General features: G+C 55.9%; 3 protein-coding genes across 9 annotated transcripts in view; 2 read left to right on the plus strand and 1 right to left on the minus strand.

Moving 5' to 3' along the window:
• Ppt2 (palmitoyl-protein thioesterase 2) overlaps positions 1-7,258 on the plus strand; it is an 8,932-nt gene extending 1,674 nt beyond the window's left edge. Inside the window, exons 5-12 of the mRNA XM_010609937.1 lie at positions 5-76; positions 282-435; positions 1,016-1,111; positions 1,202-1,309; positions 1,997-2,080; positions 2,185-2,269; positions 6,271-6,325; positions 6,449-7,258. Of these exons, the coding sequence (XP_010608239.1) occupies positions 5-76; positions 282-435; positions 1,016-1,111; positions 1,202-1,309; positions 1,997-2,080; positions 2,185-2,269; positions 6,271-6,325; positions 6,449-6,592 (798 nt within the window). The 3' untranslated portion in view covers positions 6,593-7,258. The remainder of the gene's footprint in view (positions 1-4; positions 77-281; positions 436-1,015; positions 1,112-1,201; positions 1,310-1,996; positions 2,081-2,184; positions 2,270-6,270; positions 6,326-6,448) is intronic.
• A 501-nt stretch (positions 7,259-7,759) lies between these two features.
• On the plus strand, positions 7,760-10,825 carry Egfl8 (EGF like domain multiple 8). 3 transcript variants are annotated; one of them, XM_010609912.2, is made up of 9 exons: positions 7,761-7,880; positions 8,103-8,199; positions 8,825-8,951; positions 9,112-9,234; positions 9,334-9,443; positions 9,539-9,880; positions 9,960-10,045; positions 10,131-10,284; positions 10,397-10,825. In XM_010609912.2, the coding sequence occupies exons 3-9, from the start codon at positions 8,833-8,835 to the stop codon at positions 10,429-10,431; spliced, it is 969 nt and encodes a 322-aa protein (XP_010608214.1). In that variant the 5' UTR covers positions 7,761-7,880; positions 8,103-8,199; positions 8,825-8,832; the 3' UTR covers positions 10,432-10,825. The 3 variants fall into 3 exon arrangements, with proteins under 3 accessions (XP_019060899.2, XP_010608214.1, XP_033622269.1); XM_033766378.1 differs by lacking the exon at positions 7,761-7,880 and having other exon boundaries at positions 7,896-8,199; positions 9,539-9,634; positions 9,710-9,880; XM_019205354.2 differs by lacking the exon at positions 8,103-8,199 and having other exon boundaries at positions 7,760-7,880.
• Agpat1 (1-acylglycerol-3-phosphate O-acyltransferase 1) overlaps positions 10,630-16,856 on the minus strand; it is an 8,583-nt gene continuing 2,356 nt past the window's right edge. For 2 of the 5 annotated variants that reach the window (XM_010609906.3, XM_010609909.3), the window contains exons 2-7: positions 13,268-13,476; positions 12,967-13,100; positions 12,533-12,708; positions 12,318-12,413; positions 12,152-12,224; positions 10,630-11,670 (exon numbers count right to left, since the gene is read on the minus strand). In XM_010609906.3, coding sequence (XP_010608208.1) covers positions 11,486-11,670; positions 12,152-12,224; positions 12,318-12,413; positions 12,533-12,708; positions 12,967-13,100; positions 13,268-13,467 — 864 coding nt within the window. In that variant the 5' untranslated portion in view covers positions 13,468-13,476 and the 3' untranslated portion in view covers positions 10,630-11,485. The other 3 variants (XM_010609910.3, XM_010609908.3, XM_010609907.3) reach the window with 3 other exon arrangements.

Genomic DNA, 16,856 nt, shown 5'->3' on the forward strand with positions numbered 1-16,856 from the left:
CAAGCCGGTCATCGTGGTGCACGGGCTCTTCGACAGCTCGTACAGCTTCCGCCACCTGCTGGAATACATCAACGAGGTCGGTGGGGACGCTGGCCGAGGGCTCTGGAGGTGTCTGCGGTGCCTGGGGGGGCGAGTGGGTGGCTGAGAGCCCGCTCGGCCTGCCGGTTCCTGATGCTGGTGTGGGGCGAGCCGGGAAGGGACTGTTGTTCTAGCGGGCACAGTGGGCCTGGGGCTGGGCTGCATGGTCGGTCCCCAGTGGTTGCATTGCCTCCTTCCTGCAGACACACCCTGGGACTGTGGTGACCGTGCTCGATCTCTTCGATGGCAGAGAGAGCTTGCGGCCCCTGTGGGAACAGGTGCAAGGGTTCCGGGAGGCCGTGGTCCCCATCATGGAAAAGGCTCCTCGAGGGGTGCATCTCATCTGCTACTCCCAGGGTAGGCAACCCCCTCTCCTGACTGCAGAGCCCTACCTGAGGCTTGCTCCTTACCTGAGGATACTCTCGCCTCTCCCTTTCTGAACCAGAGCCTGGGAACTGAACCCTTTTCTTCTGACCTGCTTCAGCACCTGAGTCTCTTCTCTCTGTGTCTCGAAGGCGGGGGGAAGCTCCCAGTCTTGCAGCTCCTTTCCCCTTTCCCCATGGTTCTTGAATCTAAGGGTAGGACCGGTGGGGCAATTAAGAGCCTCCTGGAGAGCCCAGAATGGTGGTGCACGCTTGTAATCCCGGCACTCGGGAGGCTGAGGCAGGTGGATTGTGAGTTCAAGGCCCGTGTGGGCTGCATAGTGAGTTCAAGGCCAGCCTGAACTACATAGTAAGGCCCTGTCTCCTCCGAGAAAGGAAATTATTCACGTCAGGAACCTAGACTGTAATTCTGACTTTGTCACTTGGCTTTTGGCACAGGTGTGCCTGCATCCTCTGGCCTGTCTCCTCTTCTCTGTGTTCTGTATGGGAGGAAGGCAGGGGCTGTTGACCTGGTGTCCCCAGGTCCCTGCCCAGTGCTGGTGCTCTGTCCATAGGCGGTCTCGTGTGCCGGGCCCTGCTCTCTGTCATGGAGGAGCACAATGTGGATTCTTTCATCTCCCTCTCCTCTCCGCAGATGGGACAGTATGGAGGTTAGTGGGCTCTGTGGGCTCCACATCAGGCCTCAGGTCTGGGGGTGCCCAGAGCTTTGTGGCCACTTGGCCCTGCCATTCTCTTGCCAGACACCGACTACCTGAAGTGGCTGTTCCCCACCTCCATGCGGTCTAACCTCTACCGGATCTGCTACAGCCCCTGGGGCCAGGAGTTCTCCATCTGCAACTACTGGCATGGTGAGTGGGGTGCTGCCTGGGTCCTCGTGGAGAGGGCAGGGCGGAGGGCAGGGCTGCTGTCCCACCTCTGCCAAGGCCGGCCCACAGCGGTGACGACAGCACTCACTGTTTGAACAAGCTGTGTTCAGTGTGCTCTGTGGATATCTCTCATTGCTGCAGAGTGTGGTGTGATACAGGGTCAGCCTTTTCTGCACAGTGCCAGAGGATGACTAGTTTTGGCTGTGTGGGCCGAAAGCCACGGCACATATGTAAGGGAATGAGTGTGGGTGTTCGGTGAAAGTTTATGAAAACAATGGCCGGCTGGACTGGGCTCACTGGCTGTTTGCCAGCTTCTCGTGTGGGGTATAAGACAATGGTGCTGGAACCAGACCACTTGGGTTTGAAGGCTGACCCTGCTGGGTGACTTTGGGCGAGTCATGGAGCCGCTCCGTGACTCAGTTTCCCTCATCTGTAGAATGATAATCCAGCGTGTACCTCACTGGGATGTCCTGAGGATTAGTGGGCTTTGAACAGTACCTGATTCATAGTAGGTGCCAGATAAGAGTTTTCGGTCACATTTACAATTATTACTGCTTCTATTGTATCGCCGTCGGCCCTATGACTGCAGCCCCCTGCCTGGCCTTCCAGGCTCCAGTCTTGCTCCGTCTCTGTGTCTCTGACTGTCTGTCTAACGCTGTTTGTACCCAGACCCCCACCATGATGACTTGTATCTCAATGCCAGCAGCTTCCTGGCCCTGATCAACGGGGAGAGAGACCATCCCAATGCCACTGGTGAGACCCACGCCCCTCCTGGGTTTCCTGCCTGACTGGCCGTCTCTCTCCTGTCGGGCCTGACCTCCACGGCTGACTCAGTTTCTTTTCTTTCCACCCTGCAGTGTGGCGGAAGAACTTCCTCCGTGTGGGCCGACTGGTACTGATCGGGGGCCCCGATGACGGGGTCATTACTCCTTGGCAGTCCAGGTAATCAGGGGTGCATTGGCCGAAGCCTGGCTGGCCGCTCCCCATCTTTGCTGTCACCGAAAACCCCCAGCTCCTCTCACTGTTCGGTTAGCGCCCCACCACAGCCCTGTCCTGAACAAAAACCCTGAGAGTCCTAGGAACTGCCACTCTAGCCCGTCAGTCACTAACTCCCGCTTTACTGCCTCTCCGGCTGCCACCCCACTCCCTTTGGAGAAACTTTGTGTTTTGTTTTTGCAGTGCTGGGGAGTGAACCCGACCTTGTGTGTGCTGGGCAAGTGCTCTACCACCCAGCCCTTGCGTAAACTTTTGACTCTGATGCAGTGATGGGTTACGGGAAACCGCAGAGACGATGTAGACAGGTCCTGGGTACACCCTCGCCTGCTCTCCCTGCTGGCTGCACCTTCTGTAACTAAAGCACAGTATCGGAACCAGAGAATTGACCGGGATGGCGCATGTGACTCTGCTGTTTTATCGTGTTGCCTGCCACCTCTTTACTTACTACCCAGGCTGCTGTGACAGCCTCCAGCCCCGTCCACTGCCCTCCTCGTCAGGAAAACCCACAGCTCCCTGGTGCCCTTTCCTTGCCTCTGGACAAGAGTGATCTGAAATGTCACCTGCCTGCCGTATTCAGCAAATATTTATTGAGCACTGCGTGCCTGGGTGCCGTTCCGGACCCTGGGGTGCAGTGACCTGAGAGAAGTCCCAGATGGTAGGCAGTTTACATTTTAGTCGGGGAGAACCTAATTGCAAATATAGATGTCAGGTGGCAGTCAGAAGGTGGGAAGGGGATCAGAGGGTGAACTTGGGATCCTCTGGCTTCAGCCGCCCAGAGTGTCAGAATTACAGGCGTGTGCTACTACACCCCACACGGGATGGCGTTTACAGTATCCCATTTTGCATGTACAGCAGTCCTATGAATGGTAGTGACAACTCTAGAATATTTCCGTGCTCCAAGGCATAGTTTTTAAGTACATTTTATTGCTGGATGTGGTGGCCTATACCTGTAATCCCTGCAGTCCAGGAGGCTGAGGCAGGAGAATGGCAAGTTGAAGTCCAGCCATGGCAATTTATACTTAGATCCTGCCTCAAAAACAAAAAAATGAAAGAACAAAGATGTACAGTAGCTCAGTGCAGAGGCCCTAGGATCAAACCCTGGTACTGCCAAAAAACAGTACTTTTATATATTAGCTAATTTAATCCTCCTGACAACCCAATGGGACAATTTCCCCATAGAAAAATGGGATTAAATATCAGGCCTAGGGGCCGGGGATTTAGCTCAGTGGTGCCACTGTCTACCTCGAAAGTGCAGGGTCCCAGGTTCAATCCCCAGTACCAAAAAATAAATAAATATCTCACCTGTATTCAGATTAGTAAGCTGTGAGATCAAGCTGTCTGGCTCCTGACCACAGTGCTTTACTGCCTGTCCTGGACAGAGGTATTCTTAGATGGGACGAAGAGGGTAAAAGTCCGACATGCAAGAGGGAAGAGTGTGGTGGAGCTGGGGCTCAGAGCCAGGCCGGGGTGCCCCTCCCATGTCCCTGCGCCTGAAGCCCAGCTCCGGGCCTCCTCAGCTCCTCTTGTGCTCAGTGAATCTCTGCCCCTTGCCTGCAGCAGCCTTCCCTGGTCCCTAGGAGAATCTCTGCCCCTTGCCTGCAGAGCCTCCTAGGGAGCATTACTGATGCTTTAAAAACTAAGAGTAGGTCGGGCTTGGTGGCTCATGCCTGTAATCTCAGCACTGAGGAGGCTGAGGCAGGAGGATCGCTGTGGGTTCAAGACCAGCCTGGGCTACATAGTGAGTTCCAGGTCAGTCTCAATTACATAGTGAGAAACTGTCTCAAAAAAAAAAAAAGAAAAACCCAAAACCAAAATAGACAAACAAAAACTAAGAGTAGCCTCTCCCCTTTGTTCCTGTGAACTTTATTAGCATATTGTTCATTATTAGGGTGTTAGGGTTTGAACCCAGGGTCTAGAACTCCTAGCGACCCTCCTGCCTCAGCCTCCTGAGTGCTGAGATTACAGGCATGTACCATTATTTATGGCTTAAATACTTACTTTAAAAATTTTACTGCCTGGTATAGGGGCATATGGCTGTAATCTGGAGTATTCTTGGAGGCTCAGGCAGAAGGGTTGCTGGGAGTTTGAGGCTAGCCTGGGCTACATAGTGTGTTCAAGACTAGCTTAAATTACACAGTGAGACCCTGTCTCAGAACACCAAAAAAAAGCCAGGGATTTAGCTCAGTGATTCCAGTGCCTGCCTCGCAAGTGCAAGGGCCCAAGTTCCATCCCTGGTACCAAAAAAAAAAAAACTTTTTTATTTCAAAATGTCATTTTGGATTTTGGAGGCTGAGGATGTGGCTTTAGTGGCAGAGTACTTGCCTATCATGCTCGAAGCTCTGGGTTTCAACCTCAGTATATCACAGACAAAAGTTACCAAAATAGAACAAAGCATTGTCGTATGCTCTTCACCTAAATTTCCCAAATGTCAGCATTTTACCTTGTTTACAATAATGTTTTCTTTTTCCCTAAGTCATCTTCATTGACATATGTTGATATTTAATTAAATGTGTATGTTAATATTTTGTGTGACTTCCTTGAGAATAGTGTGCAGACAAAATATCTCTTAACAGCATAAGATGGATGTTCCTGAGTGTGGCAGGATGTATTTTCTTTTTTGGGGGGTACCGGGGATTGAACTTGGGACCTTGCATTTATGAGGCAGGCGGTAGCACCACTGAGCTGAATCCCCGGCCCAGGATGTATTTTCTATAAGTTAGACATTCAAACTGAGTGCAGTGGCTCACTCCTATAACCTCAGCTACTCAGAGGCTGAGGCAGGGTGATTACAATTTCAGTGCCAGCCTGTGCAGTTTAGTGAGACCCTTTTTCAAAATACAAAACCAAATAAAGGTCTGGGGATGTAGCTTAGTGGTAGAGAGCCCCAGGTCGCATCCCCAGTTCCACAAAAACAAAAAGCAACAAAACTCCAGAACACCAGACGTGGTGGCACCTGCCTGTGATCCCTGCACTTGGAAGGCTGAGGCAGGAGGATTGTGAGTTTGAGGACAGCTTGGGCTCCAAAGTGAGTTCAAGGCCAGCCTGAATTATGCAACATAACCCTGTTTTAAACAAACAACCCTGAGGGCCAGGAATTTAGCTCAGTGGTGCCTCCGCCTCCCTCGCAAGTGCAAGGTTCTGAGTTTGATCCTATTATTAAAAAAAAGCCCCAAAACCAAACAAAATAACCCACACAACCCTGAAAGAAACTTGCAAACAAACTCAGGACGTTGTTTCAGATAGATACATATGTTTTGGTTTTGCTTTTTTTTTTTTTTTTTGCAGTACCAGGGATTGAACTCGACCCTGTGCTTGCCAGGCAGGTGCAGTGCCACTGAGCTACATCACTGGCCCAGTACAATACAATTTCCTTTTCCTTTTTGGTACTGGGAATCAAACTCAGGACCTTGTGCTTGCGAGGCAGGTGCAGTGTTAGCTGAGCTAAATCCCTGACCCTACAATACAGTTTTCAAAAGTGGGAAGTGAACATTGAGACTCTAACCTGTCATTGTTATTCACAGTGTTTCTGATGGTTCTTATAGAGAAAAATACATCCAATGCAAGATCAACTCAGGGCCACAGGTTGCATTTAGTGTGCTTTAACGTGCAATTGCCCTTCAGTGTTTCTCCCTAACTGAGTTTTTGTAGTACCGAGATTGAACCCAGGCCTTTGTACGGAACTGCATCCCCAGCCCTTTTTTCAGTTTTTTGAGGCAGGGCCTCACTAAGTCCCTGAGCTGACCAGGATCAAGAGTGCCAACCCTGGCCAAACCAGTTACTTTGCAGACTCCGTTTGGGTTTGCTGAGCATTTCCTCTGGATTAGACTGAGGCTGGCGGTTGGGTGGGGCTTTGTGGAGGTGCTGCTGTATCCTCAGGACCTGGCTGGGAGAGGGAAGTTTCCCAGCCGCTTTTCGTCTCCCGCTAACCTCCCCCAATCTCTTTGTAGCTTCTTTGGTTTCTATGATGCCAATGAGACAGTGTTGGAGATGGAGGAGCAACCGGTGAGCCCCTTGGGATCCCTCCCTTCTTTCTCGCCCCGTGCCCCTCTCCTCCGCGTTGAGCCTGTGGGGCGGAAGCACGGGTTGCCGGTGGGCCCTCACTCGGTCCCCTCCCCCGCCTCGAAGGTTTATCTGCGAGACTCTTTCGGGCTGAAGACTCTGCTGGCCCGCGGAGCCATAGCGCGGTGTCGGATGGCTGGGATCGCCCACACGGCCTGGCACTCCAACCGCACCCTTTATGAGACCTGCATCGAGCCCTGGCTGTCCTGAGGACCCGGGGCTGTCAGGAAGTCCCAGCCCAGAGACTGAGCGAGCGGTGGCCTTGGAGGGCAGACGCCGGGCTGTGGCAGCCCAGTGACCGTCTCGTTGCCCACACTGCCCCCCGCCAGCCGGGGCTCCCAGAACCCGCCTCTGCTCCTCTCTGAACCACAGTTCCTGGCACGCCTACCTCATGTCCACTCTTTGGGGGCAGCTCGCTGTACCCCCTTTCCCCCAAGGCTGAGGTTAGGAAGTGAGAGCCAGGTTTTAGCTGGTGATTGCCCCTGCCGCTGCTGCTCTGCTCCTCCGTATCTGACTGTACAGGAGGCGAACCCACCCCTGCCCTGGTACCACAGGGGTCTCCTTCCGGGCCACTCAGGACATTTTTAGCTTCTGTTCTCCCCGTGTTCCCTTTTCCTCAGAACTTCCTTGTCAGCCCTCGCGACCTGTGGAGCGGCGCCCGGGAGCGTGGGGTTCTGAGGCTCCCCTATGGGGACAGTTACGTTCAGTGTCAGTGTTGGGGAATATCTGTGGCCTGTGAGGCCCATCTCAGGTTTGGGGATCCCCCAGTCCCTATGATCAGTGTTGGGGTTCCCCCTGGGAGCCTAGTTTGAGGCCCCAGCCCCTTTTAACCCTTGAGTGGGTGTTCTCCTATATTTATGGAAATAAAGCTCCGTTTCCTCGGTGTGGCTTGGCTTATTTCCAGGTGAGCGGACCTGGGCTCCCCGAGGTGGGTGGGGGTGGAGAGAGTGGGGCCTGGGTGCCCGGATGCCTGGTCTGGGGTGGGGACCCCCTTGGTGCTTCCGTTCTCTCAATGCCCATTCTGTGCAGGTTCCTGGTTCTCTGCGGGTTCTTTCCTGCTACAGACAATTCTCTTCCTGTCCCGGCTTGAGGGTTAGGGGGCCGAACCCGGGGCTCTACTGGTTTGGCCCTCAGCACTGTGGGTGGAATGCACCGGCTACCCTCAGGCCAGACGAGGGGGCTGAGGGTCAGGGTGGGCATTTGCTGTGCCCCTTCTTGACCTTTGTGGGCCAGAGCCGAGTGAGGGGCTATACAATGAGCCTCCTTTTCCTGGAAAGAAGGAATTTTGGTGGAGACAATAGGGCCCTGTCTGCTGTGGCATGGGGGGCGGTGGCTGACTCACTCTGTGTCCCCCAAGCCCTAACAAATGTCATCAAGAGATGGGGCAATTTTCCCCTGGGTGCCACAGCCGCTGCCCTTTTGTGCAGGTCCTCTGGCTCTCCTGCCCTGGCTCCTGCCCTGCTAGCCCTTGCCCTCTAACTTTCCGGCAGTCCGTATGGTAGGGAAGGGTCAGGGGTACTGGTGGTATTCAGAGCTGGGTCCAGAGTTTGGGGGTTTCTGGGGGCTGGGAAGCGTCTCCAAGGGAGCCCTTTACTGCAGGGGGTGAGGGCAGTGGGACCTGACCCGGCTGAGCCCACCAGGCTGGAGCTGAGAAGGACGCTTGTGGGAGGGGGCAGGAGCTGGAGGACTCCTCTGGCCCAGCCCCTCCTCTCCTTCCCAGCCGGCGGCCCACCCTCCAGTCTCTCCAGTCTGAGCTGGCAACTGCTGAGGCTGGGCTGCCTGAAGTCTCCAGGTCTCCCGGAGAGAGGGGAAGCCAGGTGGGAAGACGGGGAGGGGAAGCCAAGTGGGGAGAGAGTGTCGGTGGCCTTGGGATCTGTGAGCTGGGAGATGTCCTCTGACCGGTGCTCATCCAGCAAGCGGGTGATGTGTGGGTCTGAGAGGGCAGTACAAAGGTGTTTAAAGTGTGAGTGATCCCAGCACCGGAGGCTGAGGCAGGAGGATCAGTGTGACCTTAATGTCAGCCTGGGCTACATGGTGAGACCTTGTCTCAAAAAAAAAAAAAAAAAAAAAAAAAAAAAAAAAAAGAAATGGTGAAAAATTTTAAAAAAAAAAAAAAAAAAAAAAAAAAAAAAGAAAAGTGTGGAGGCTCTAGGTGCTTGTTGAGACATTGTGAGTGATATGTACGTTTTGAAAGTAGGAAGATTAACTTATAGGGGTTGTGTTCAGGAGACTGAGCCCTGGGATGGAGCAGATCCCTGGGGATGGATGGGGTGGTGGAGGGTGCTGGGGTGTGAGGCTGCAGGAAGCTGAGTGGATCGGTTAAATGCACACGCAGGTACAGGCACTTCCGGGCAGGGTGGAAGAGTGGATGTATGGACTCCATCAGGGCTGGGGCTGGAGGCGTTGAGAGCAGGGGGGCGCCCATTAACCTCTCTTCTGCAGCCCACAGCATGGAGTCCCCGAGAATCGTGGGGCCCTGGGTTGAGCTGCGAGCTCTCTTAGGCGGACTCTCTTTCCTCCTGCTGCTGCTGTCAGGCCAGGGGGCCAAGGGTGCCTCCCTCAAGGAGAGGTGACAGCTGAGGGGGGTCCTGGGTGATCCTGGCGGTGCTTTCTGCTGGGGGAGGAGGCGGCCCGCAGGGCCTCGGTGGCTGCTCGGGAAGTGGGACCCCTGGCTTCCAAAGGCCTGGCCCATTCAATGTCTCCCACCTCCTCTTCCGACGTGGATGCAGACAGGGGGTCTGCTCCAAGCAGACTCTGGTGGTCCCGCTGCGCTACAATGAGTCTTACAGCCAGCCAGTGTTCAAGCCCTACCTGACCCTGTGTGCCGGGAGGCGCGTTTGCAGCACCTACAGGTGAGGGAAGGGAGCTGACATCAGGAGTCTCTCACCCTCACCCACCCCAACCTCGACAGAACCTGCATGCGGGGCCCTGAGCCTGGCCCTGGGTTCTAGGACCGTGTACCGCTTGGCCTGGCGGGAGGTAAGGCGCGAGGTGCAGCAGACCCATGCCTTGTGCTGCCAGGGCTGGAGGAAGCGACACCCAGGGGCGCTCACCTGTGAAGGTGAGACCAGGTCTTCTGGAGAGTCAGGTTGGTGAGTCGAGTCGGGAGCCAGGTGGGGGGTTAGGGTCTGAACCCTCTTCCACACCCATCTCCAGCCGTCTGTGCCAAGCCCTGCCGGAACGGAGGAGTCTGCATAGGGCCAGACCAGTGCGAGTGTGCCCCCGGCTGGGGCGGGAAACACTGCCACGTGGGTGAGTTGGGGTACGTGCAGGGGGCCCTCCATGTGCCAGGGCCTGCCCCAGCCCTCTGCTCTTCCCCTCCTGTAGACGTGGATGAATGCAGGACCGGGATCGCCCTGTGCTCACACCGCTGTCTCAACACGGCGGGCAGCTTCACCTGCGGCTGCCCTCAAGGCCAGGTGCTGGGTCCTGATGGGCTCAGGTGCGCTGAGGGCGCCCCAGGGCGCCCCACTAGCGCCAGCATCCTCAGTGTGGCAGGTGAGTGTGGGCCAGGGATTGGCAGCTAGGGCCGGGCTGGCGCCTGGGCAAGGTCACTTTCCCCGGGGCTGTGTCCTAGTCCGGGAAGCAGAGGAGGAAGGCAAGGAGAGCTCCCTGAGGCAGGAGGTCGGTGAGCTACGAGGGCGCCTGGAGCAGCTGGAGCAGGTGAGCCAAGCCAGGACCAAGCTGCGGGGCTGGGAGCCTGCACTGCCCCACCACTGCCACCGCCCTGAGCGTTTGCACCTCGCAGTGGGCCGGCCAGGCTGGGGCCTGGGTCCGTGCAGTGCTGCCCATGCCGCCTGAGGAGCTGCAGCCCGAAAAGGTGGCGGAGCTGTGGGGCCGGGGTGACAGGATCGACTCTCTCAGCGACCAAGTGCTGCTGCTGGAGGAGAGACTGGGCGCCTGTGAGTCCCTGTCACTCTGCGGGAGGGAGCTTCCCTGGGCTGCATCTCGCTGACCCCGGCCTGCTCCGGCTCCCGGGCCCTGCCTGCTTGTTAACCACTCCTTATTAATCAGGCTCCTGTGAGGACAACAGCCTCCACCATGGATAAGAGGCCTCAGCAGCCCCTCCTGCTAACATACAGAAACCACCGACTAATTCCTGGGATTGGCAACTGGAGTTGCAGATAGAGCCATCCAGATCAAGGGACAGGGAGCCACGGTGACCCTGGCAGCCAGCCTGCTGCCCTGGGCAGGCTGTCTGGGCCAGGTCCGCTTCTTTAGCACTTAACAGACACAGCCAGGAGACACCCACTTTCTCTCTCTTTATTCTGGGCTGCCTGCTGTCATCCAGATAATTAATAAAAATCAACCACACAAAACTGAGCCCCCCTCTCCTTTGCTCCCAGCCTACCTCCCCAGTCACGGAAACAGGACTGGAGGCGGGGGCGGGGGGAGCGGCCAACGCCACTTCCAGAAATGAAAACGTTTGAGGGGGAAGCCTCAAAACAACGAGAAATAAATTAAATGCCCTCTTTTCCCCTCTAGCCAGGGTCCAGGGAGCGGTGAGCACAGCGCCCGAGGTCTGCCTTTCCCTGGGTCTGGTTAGGATGCTGCAGGGGCTGCGTAGGTCCGGACCGCGGAGGACTTGTACCACGGTGCAGGGGAAGCAGGAACTCAGAGACCCAACTGGCATCCAGGAGTGTGCCCGACCCTGGGCGTCTGGCAGGGGTGGGGATGAGAGCTCTGAGTGAGAAGAGTCCAGCCCACTGGGGGGCTCCCCGGGAGGGCGTGTGGAGGTGCTGAGGCCCAGGCATGCGCCTGTGCTCCTCCCACACTGACGGGACGGTGCGAGTCCACGGCTCGGGGGTGAGGGGTGGACCGGTCCACAGAACGCATGAGTTCACTGGCAATGAGTGGAGAGGGTGAGGACGCAGGGGACTCCTGGGGAGCGTCCCCCAGCCTCCCGACGCATGAGCTGCTCCAGATGAGGGCGGCCACGCCACAGACGAGACGGCGGGAGGCGGGGTCAGAGTGGAGGGAGGGAGGGGACTGTCCAGGTTCACTTCAGAAGACCAAAAGAGAGCAAGGGGGAGGAGAGAGGAGAGGTTGGCCTCCTCTGGGCCGCTGGGCTGGCAGGGTGAGGAGGAAACAGGGAGAGGGAACTCAGAGCCCCGCCTCGCCCAGTGCCCTGGGCTTCTTCACACAGTCGCCGCCTCCCCGGCCATCGGTGGAGATTTCCCGGAAGACGGTGAGCATGGAGTGCCGGACTCCATCGGCGAGCGCTGGGACGTCGTCTGGCGTCAGTCCTTCTGTGGGCACTGGGGGCAGCACCCGCACCTGACACCGCCCTGGTGCGACAAGAGGAGAGGCACCATCAGGGCCGGCTGGCCTGTTCTCCTTCCTCGGGTCTCCAGCCTTGTGCTTCCTGCTGCTCCCCCAGGCCTCTTCCCGACCCTGCGCCGTGCCCCCTGCTAGCCAGCTGTCTCATTTTGAGCCCTCCTGTCCAAAGCTTCCCCAATCCCCGCCCAGAAACCTCCTGCCCACCCCTCTGAGCCCCATTCTCTGGGCCCAGCAATTCTTGCTAAGTGTTATTCATTACAGCTTCGCACATGGCTTAACTTTCCTGTTAGACTGTGTCAGCCCCTCCTGGAGAGACCAAGTACTGCCCATCTAGCAGGTATATTGGGTGCTTACTAAGTGCTTAGTGGCTGATGTAGGGTCAGACTAGACCGTAAGGACGTCTTCCAGCACTGACCCAAAGGGCGCTGCTTCACAGGGACCCTCCCACCTTTCTGGCCACACCCTGCCCCACGCGCTCACAGCCCTCACCCGAGGTGAAGCGGCGTTCTTTCTTGCAGTAGAAGTCTTGATAGGAGGACATGACTATGGGCACAATGGGAACCTGTGCGGGAGAGAAGGCCGATCAGTCCGCACCGAGAGAGGGAGGAAGGGCAGGGGCAGAGGGCTGAGCAGCAGACGGGGAAGCAGCAGTCACCTGGGCCTGGACTGCAAGATGGAAGGCCCCACGTTTGAAGGGCAGCATGGAGCCGTTGTGGTTTCTTGTTCCTTCAGGAAAAACCCAGACTCTCACCTGGGGGAAGAGTCCAAAGAGGATTTGGGTACGCAGGGGTCAGAGTGGATCAGTGAGATCAGTGCGTGTACAGGGGTTCCACTCCCTAGCTCCCCAAGCCAAGTGCCCAGGTGACTCACGTCCTGGGTGAGCAGTGTCTGGGCGACTTCTGACATGACACTGATGGCGTCCCCCGTACGCTTCCGGTCGATGAAGATGACTCCGGCCAGCCAGCAGGCCAGCCCGGCAGAGCCTGCCCACAGCAGCTCGCGCTTGGCAATGGGCACACAGCGGCCTGGCAGCACCTCCATCATCCCTTGGGCAGGGGTGGAGGCGGGTAGGGATTAGAGCGGGGACACAGTGTCACAGCAGAAAGGGCACCCCACTAAGGTCATCACCCACACCAGTAGGGACTGGAAACAAAGGGAAGACACTGGGTTGAAAGAGCCCAGAGTGAATGAAGGGTGACTGGAGATACAGGTTCCCGGCTCAAGTGGGCAGCTCTCCCTGAGGAGGAGCGAGAGTGCCGAGGGCACAGCGTGGCTTGGGCCCTGTGCCCCCAGCCGGGTCTCACCAAGCAGGTCCAGGGAGCTCTGGTGGTTGGAGACCACGACGTAGGGCTGCGAGGGAGGGAAGTGGTGAGTCCCTCGCACCTCCACTCGGATCCCGTACAGATATTTGATATGGAGCAGCATGAGACGCAAGATCCTGCGGGGTCAAGACAAGGGGCACTGAGGGACCCACTGTGTCGGACTGCAGGCCCCACGCACCACCCCCTGCCCCTTTCCCGGCCGTCTGTGCAGCCCCGCCTATCCCCAGGCTCCTCTGTTCTCTTCTCATGCACCCTGCCACCGCCTCACCCCGTTGCCCCTCACTTCATGTTCTCCACGTTGCGTCCTCGCACGGCACACACAGGGATGGCGAGCACAGCCAGGAAGAGGATCCAACCGTTGTAAAAGGCCATCTTGAAGAAGTACTTGGCACTGGGGGTGCAGAACCACAGGGTGGGCAGCAGGAGCAGGAGCAGCAGCAGCAGCAGCAGCGGCACCGTCCATGCCCCGGGCCACAGCTCCATTCTGGCCACCTGTGGGTTCGGGGCCAAGGACAGAGGCCTGGTTTCTACTGGGCAGTGGCACAGGGCAGGGCCCTGTGGGAAGGAAGCTCGTGGGATGGGGAGCACCTCCTTGGGGGTTCCTGGCACAGTCAGAGGTAAGAAAATCACAGGGCAGACACCCACAACTCGCACATATGTGGTAATAACACAACACGAACAGGACAGCTAGTGACTGCAGTGGCAAAGAGTCTCACAGTAGTCTATAAACTGTCCGACAGCCACATGTGGCAATGAGCACCTGCAACGTGGCTGGCCCACAGGGAGGTATGCAGGAAATGCAAGATACACATCACAAATTAGACTGGATGAAAAACAAAAATGTAAACTATCCCACTAATCTTTTTTTTTTTTTGGTTTTTTGAGACAGGGTCTCACTGTGTAATTGAGACTGTCCCGGAACTCACTGTGTAGCTCAGGCTGCTCTCAAATTCACAGCGATTCTCCTGCCTCAGGCTCCCGAGTGCTGGGATTATAGGCATGTGCCACCACGCCTGGCTAATCATCTTTTATATAGATTTCTTTTGGATATACTGCATTCCCTAAAGCCTATTATTAAGATTAAATTGTTTCTTTTTACCTTTCTCAATGTAGTTACCAGAAAATTAAAAATTATACATGTGGTTCAATTCTGCTTCTACTGAGTAGTGCTGGTCTATCTATCTCCATTAAGCCCTTACACCTAATCCAAATGATAATCTATTAGAAGTACTATTAGCATTTAACATTTTACAGGAAATACGCTCAGAGAGACTAAGGAACTTACTTGAGGTCATCCAGACGCCAATCGGCAGTTTCCACACTGAGCCTAGGCAGCCTGGGCACCTAAGCCGCTGCCGTGCTGTCACCTGTGAGTGCATGTAAATGTGCGCTCAAGGCAAATATACTCACTGACAGTGACGGAACACCCACTGACGCCCGAGGGACAAGTGGCAAGAATAATGCTCACATTGTCCATGCAAACAAACACACTCAGTCATGCAAAGACCGACACGTGTTCACACACACACATTTACCAACAGTGTCTTAGAAAGGATCATAAACACGTACCTAGAAAAGTCCCTCTCCCCTCAAGGCAGCCTCTTCCATCCTCAGATACCTTGCCCCCATCCTATTTCATCGCCCTCCTAGCCATAGGGTGGCAACGTGGCCAGGCAGGTAGAGGGAAGGCCTCCTCACATGGGATGAGGAGGCAGAGAATGAAACGAACATCACACCACCGACTTGGCTCCAGAAGAGGAAAACAGGTGCTGAAGAGGTGTGGGCAGCAGAACCTGCCTTCCAGGTTCTGCTTCCTTCCTCCCTCCTGGGCAGAGGGTCACAGGTGAAGCCTGCGACTTACCGGGATGCTACTCCCTGGTAGGCCTGAGGTTCGTGAGAGGTGAGAGGTAAAGCAAGAGGTAGCGGAGGAAACCGGCCACGGCTCTCTGGGCTGCCCATCTCACTAGTCCGAAATTCAGACCCCAGCAAGTTTCAGTTTCCCCCTACTCGCCTTTCACTTTCTTGAACACAAACCTGAGCATTTCCCTGTCTTGCCCGAGGCCCTTTTGACGAGCTAACTTCTGTTTACATCTCCAACCACATCTCCTTTGCTGATTTCATGCTGCCACGCCTACAACACGCTTTCCCCTGGCCGGGGCGCACCCTCTCTGCTTCTTCTCTTGCCACCCTCAGCCCTGTTCTGGAACCCAGGCAGGCCTGTATTTTTCTGATAGTTTGTTGTTTCTGGCACCGGGGATTGATCTCAGGACCTTGTGCTTGCAAGGCAGGCATGGTGCCACTAAGCTAAATCCCCAGCCATGATAACCTTTGTCTCGATCAGTGGTGCTCAGGGTGTAAAAATACAAATTCTTGGACCTCACCCAGATAGACTCAATCAGAAATCCTGGGCATCAGGCCAAACAGCCCGTTCCGTAACAAACTGCAGGTGAGTGTTACTGCACGCAGGTTTAAGAAGCACTGCTAAGGACACCACCATACAGCACATGCCCGCTCACTGGCACCCACCGTCTGGGTGCCAATTGTGTGCAACTCGAGGACAGGGGCTCTCTTTTCTCCAATGCCAGGAGAAGGTAGACCAGGTGCTCAATAAACTCGGGCTGACCAGATTATAAGGCTGTATATGCACGCGCAGCCATCATCAATGACAGAGATAGTGGCTCTGATCATGAATCAGACAGCTATCCTCTCGAGAACCACTCACTGTGAAGTCACTAAGAAAATACTGAATGCGCCCAGCCCGTTCTGTGTGCACGTGCACGCACACAAAGCCACAGGGAAGGCAGAGTGACTTCACGAAGACAGGCGAAGAATGGTATCAAGGGGCCACCAGGGGAAGATGCTGCTGTCATCAAATATGGCCGAGAGTGCAAAGGATGGGGCACAATGTCACCAGGTTCACATCTGAGCTCTGTGACATGCACTGGAGCTGGTGGAGGTACAGTTTGTGCAGAGGGCCAGGAGGCCGCTGGCTAGGGCAGGTAAGGGTGGGCCCGTGGGGATTTGGGGACCAGGTTACTTTCTCTTATATGGAAATATTAAGGGAGCCTATCTGGGTTATGCTGATCCTGAATGTTTGAAATAAATGGTGGGCGTGACCAGAACACACGCACTACGGACCGGTCACATCAGCGCTTTCCGTGAATCTTCCTGTGGGTACACACGTAGTGAGAAGCCTAACTAGGAAAACAGGCCGGTCCAATCACCAGGTTGAGTCCTGTGCGCGCCGGGCCGGAGAAAGGCCTGCTGCCAATGGGGGCCATGGACACAGTATGTGAGGCCAAAGCAAATAAGGTCTGTAAGCTTAGCGTGCTAAAGTCAACATGCAAGAACAGACAACATGTGAGAAACATGAAGCCACATAACAGGTACAATAAAAAAACACACATGCGGTCCTCGAACATCTCCAAACTACACGTGAGTCAACATGGAAAACACAGCCCTCACAAGGCGACGAGATGTCTGTCAGCAGGGTCTAGGGAGGCCACTGAGAAACAAGAGGTTCCGTGCCTACAGGAAGCGGGTGCTTGAGGGCACTCCTAGGAAGCAATTCGGCTTCTCTTCTCGCCGCCCCCCAAAAGTCAATGGGGCCAAAGGGCAGGAAAAGCAACTGGGGAGCCTACGGAGAATTCCCTGTCCCAGACTCCCCGCGCACAGCCCGGCCCCGGCCCGAGTTCGCGTCTCTCCTCCCGTCCGCGGCTCTTCCATGCTTCCTCTCAGGCCCCTCTCCTTACCCGGCAAGCTCTCCCCGTCGGCCCTCCCAGCTCCAATCTCGACCGTCCCCTAGGCCACGTCCCTCCGGCACCCTCCGCCCTCCGCCTCCCACCCCGTTCCCGCCCACACCTCAGAGGAGC

Source organism: Fukomys damarensis, unplaced genomic scaffold (genome assembly GCF_012274545.1).
Source record: "Fukomys damarensis isolate Sample0158 unplaced genomic scaffold, DMR_v1.0_HiC HiC_scaffold_20, whole genome shotgun sequence".
NCBI lineage: Eukaryota > Metazoa > Chordata > Mammalia > Rodentia > Bathyergidae > Fukomys > Fukomys damarensis.

Excerpts from the sequence above, each read along its gene's own strand:
- Egfl8 (XM_019205354.2), top strand. The coding sequence starts at position 8,833 with ATGGAGTCCCCGAGAATCGTGGGGCCCTGGGTTGAGCTGCGAGCTCTC. Across the intron at positions 8,952-9,111 it reads GGTGCCTCCCTCAAGGAGAG|ACAGGGGGTCTGCTCCAAGC; the intron begins GTGACAGCTGAG and ends ACGTGGATGCAG. Across the intron at positions 10,285-10,396 it reads GGAGGAGAGACTGGGCGCCT|GCTCCTGTGAGGACAACAGC; the intron begins GTGAGTCCCTGT and ends CTTATTAATCAG.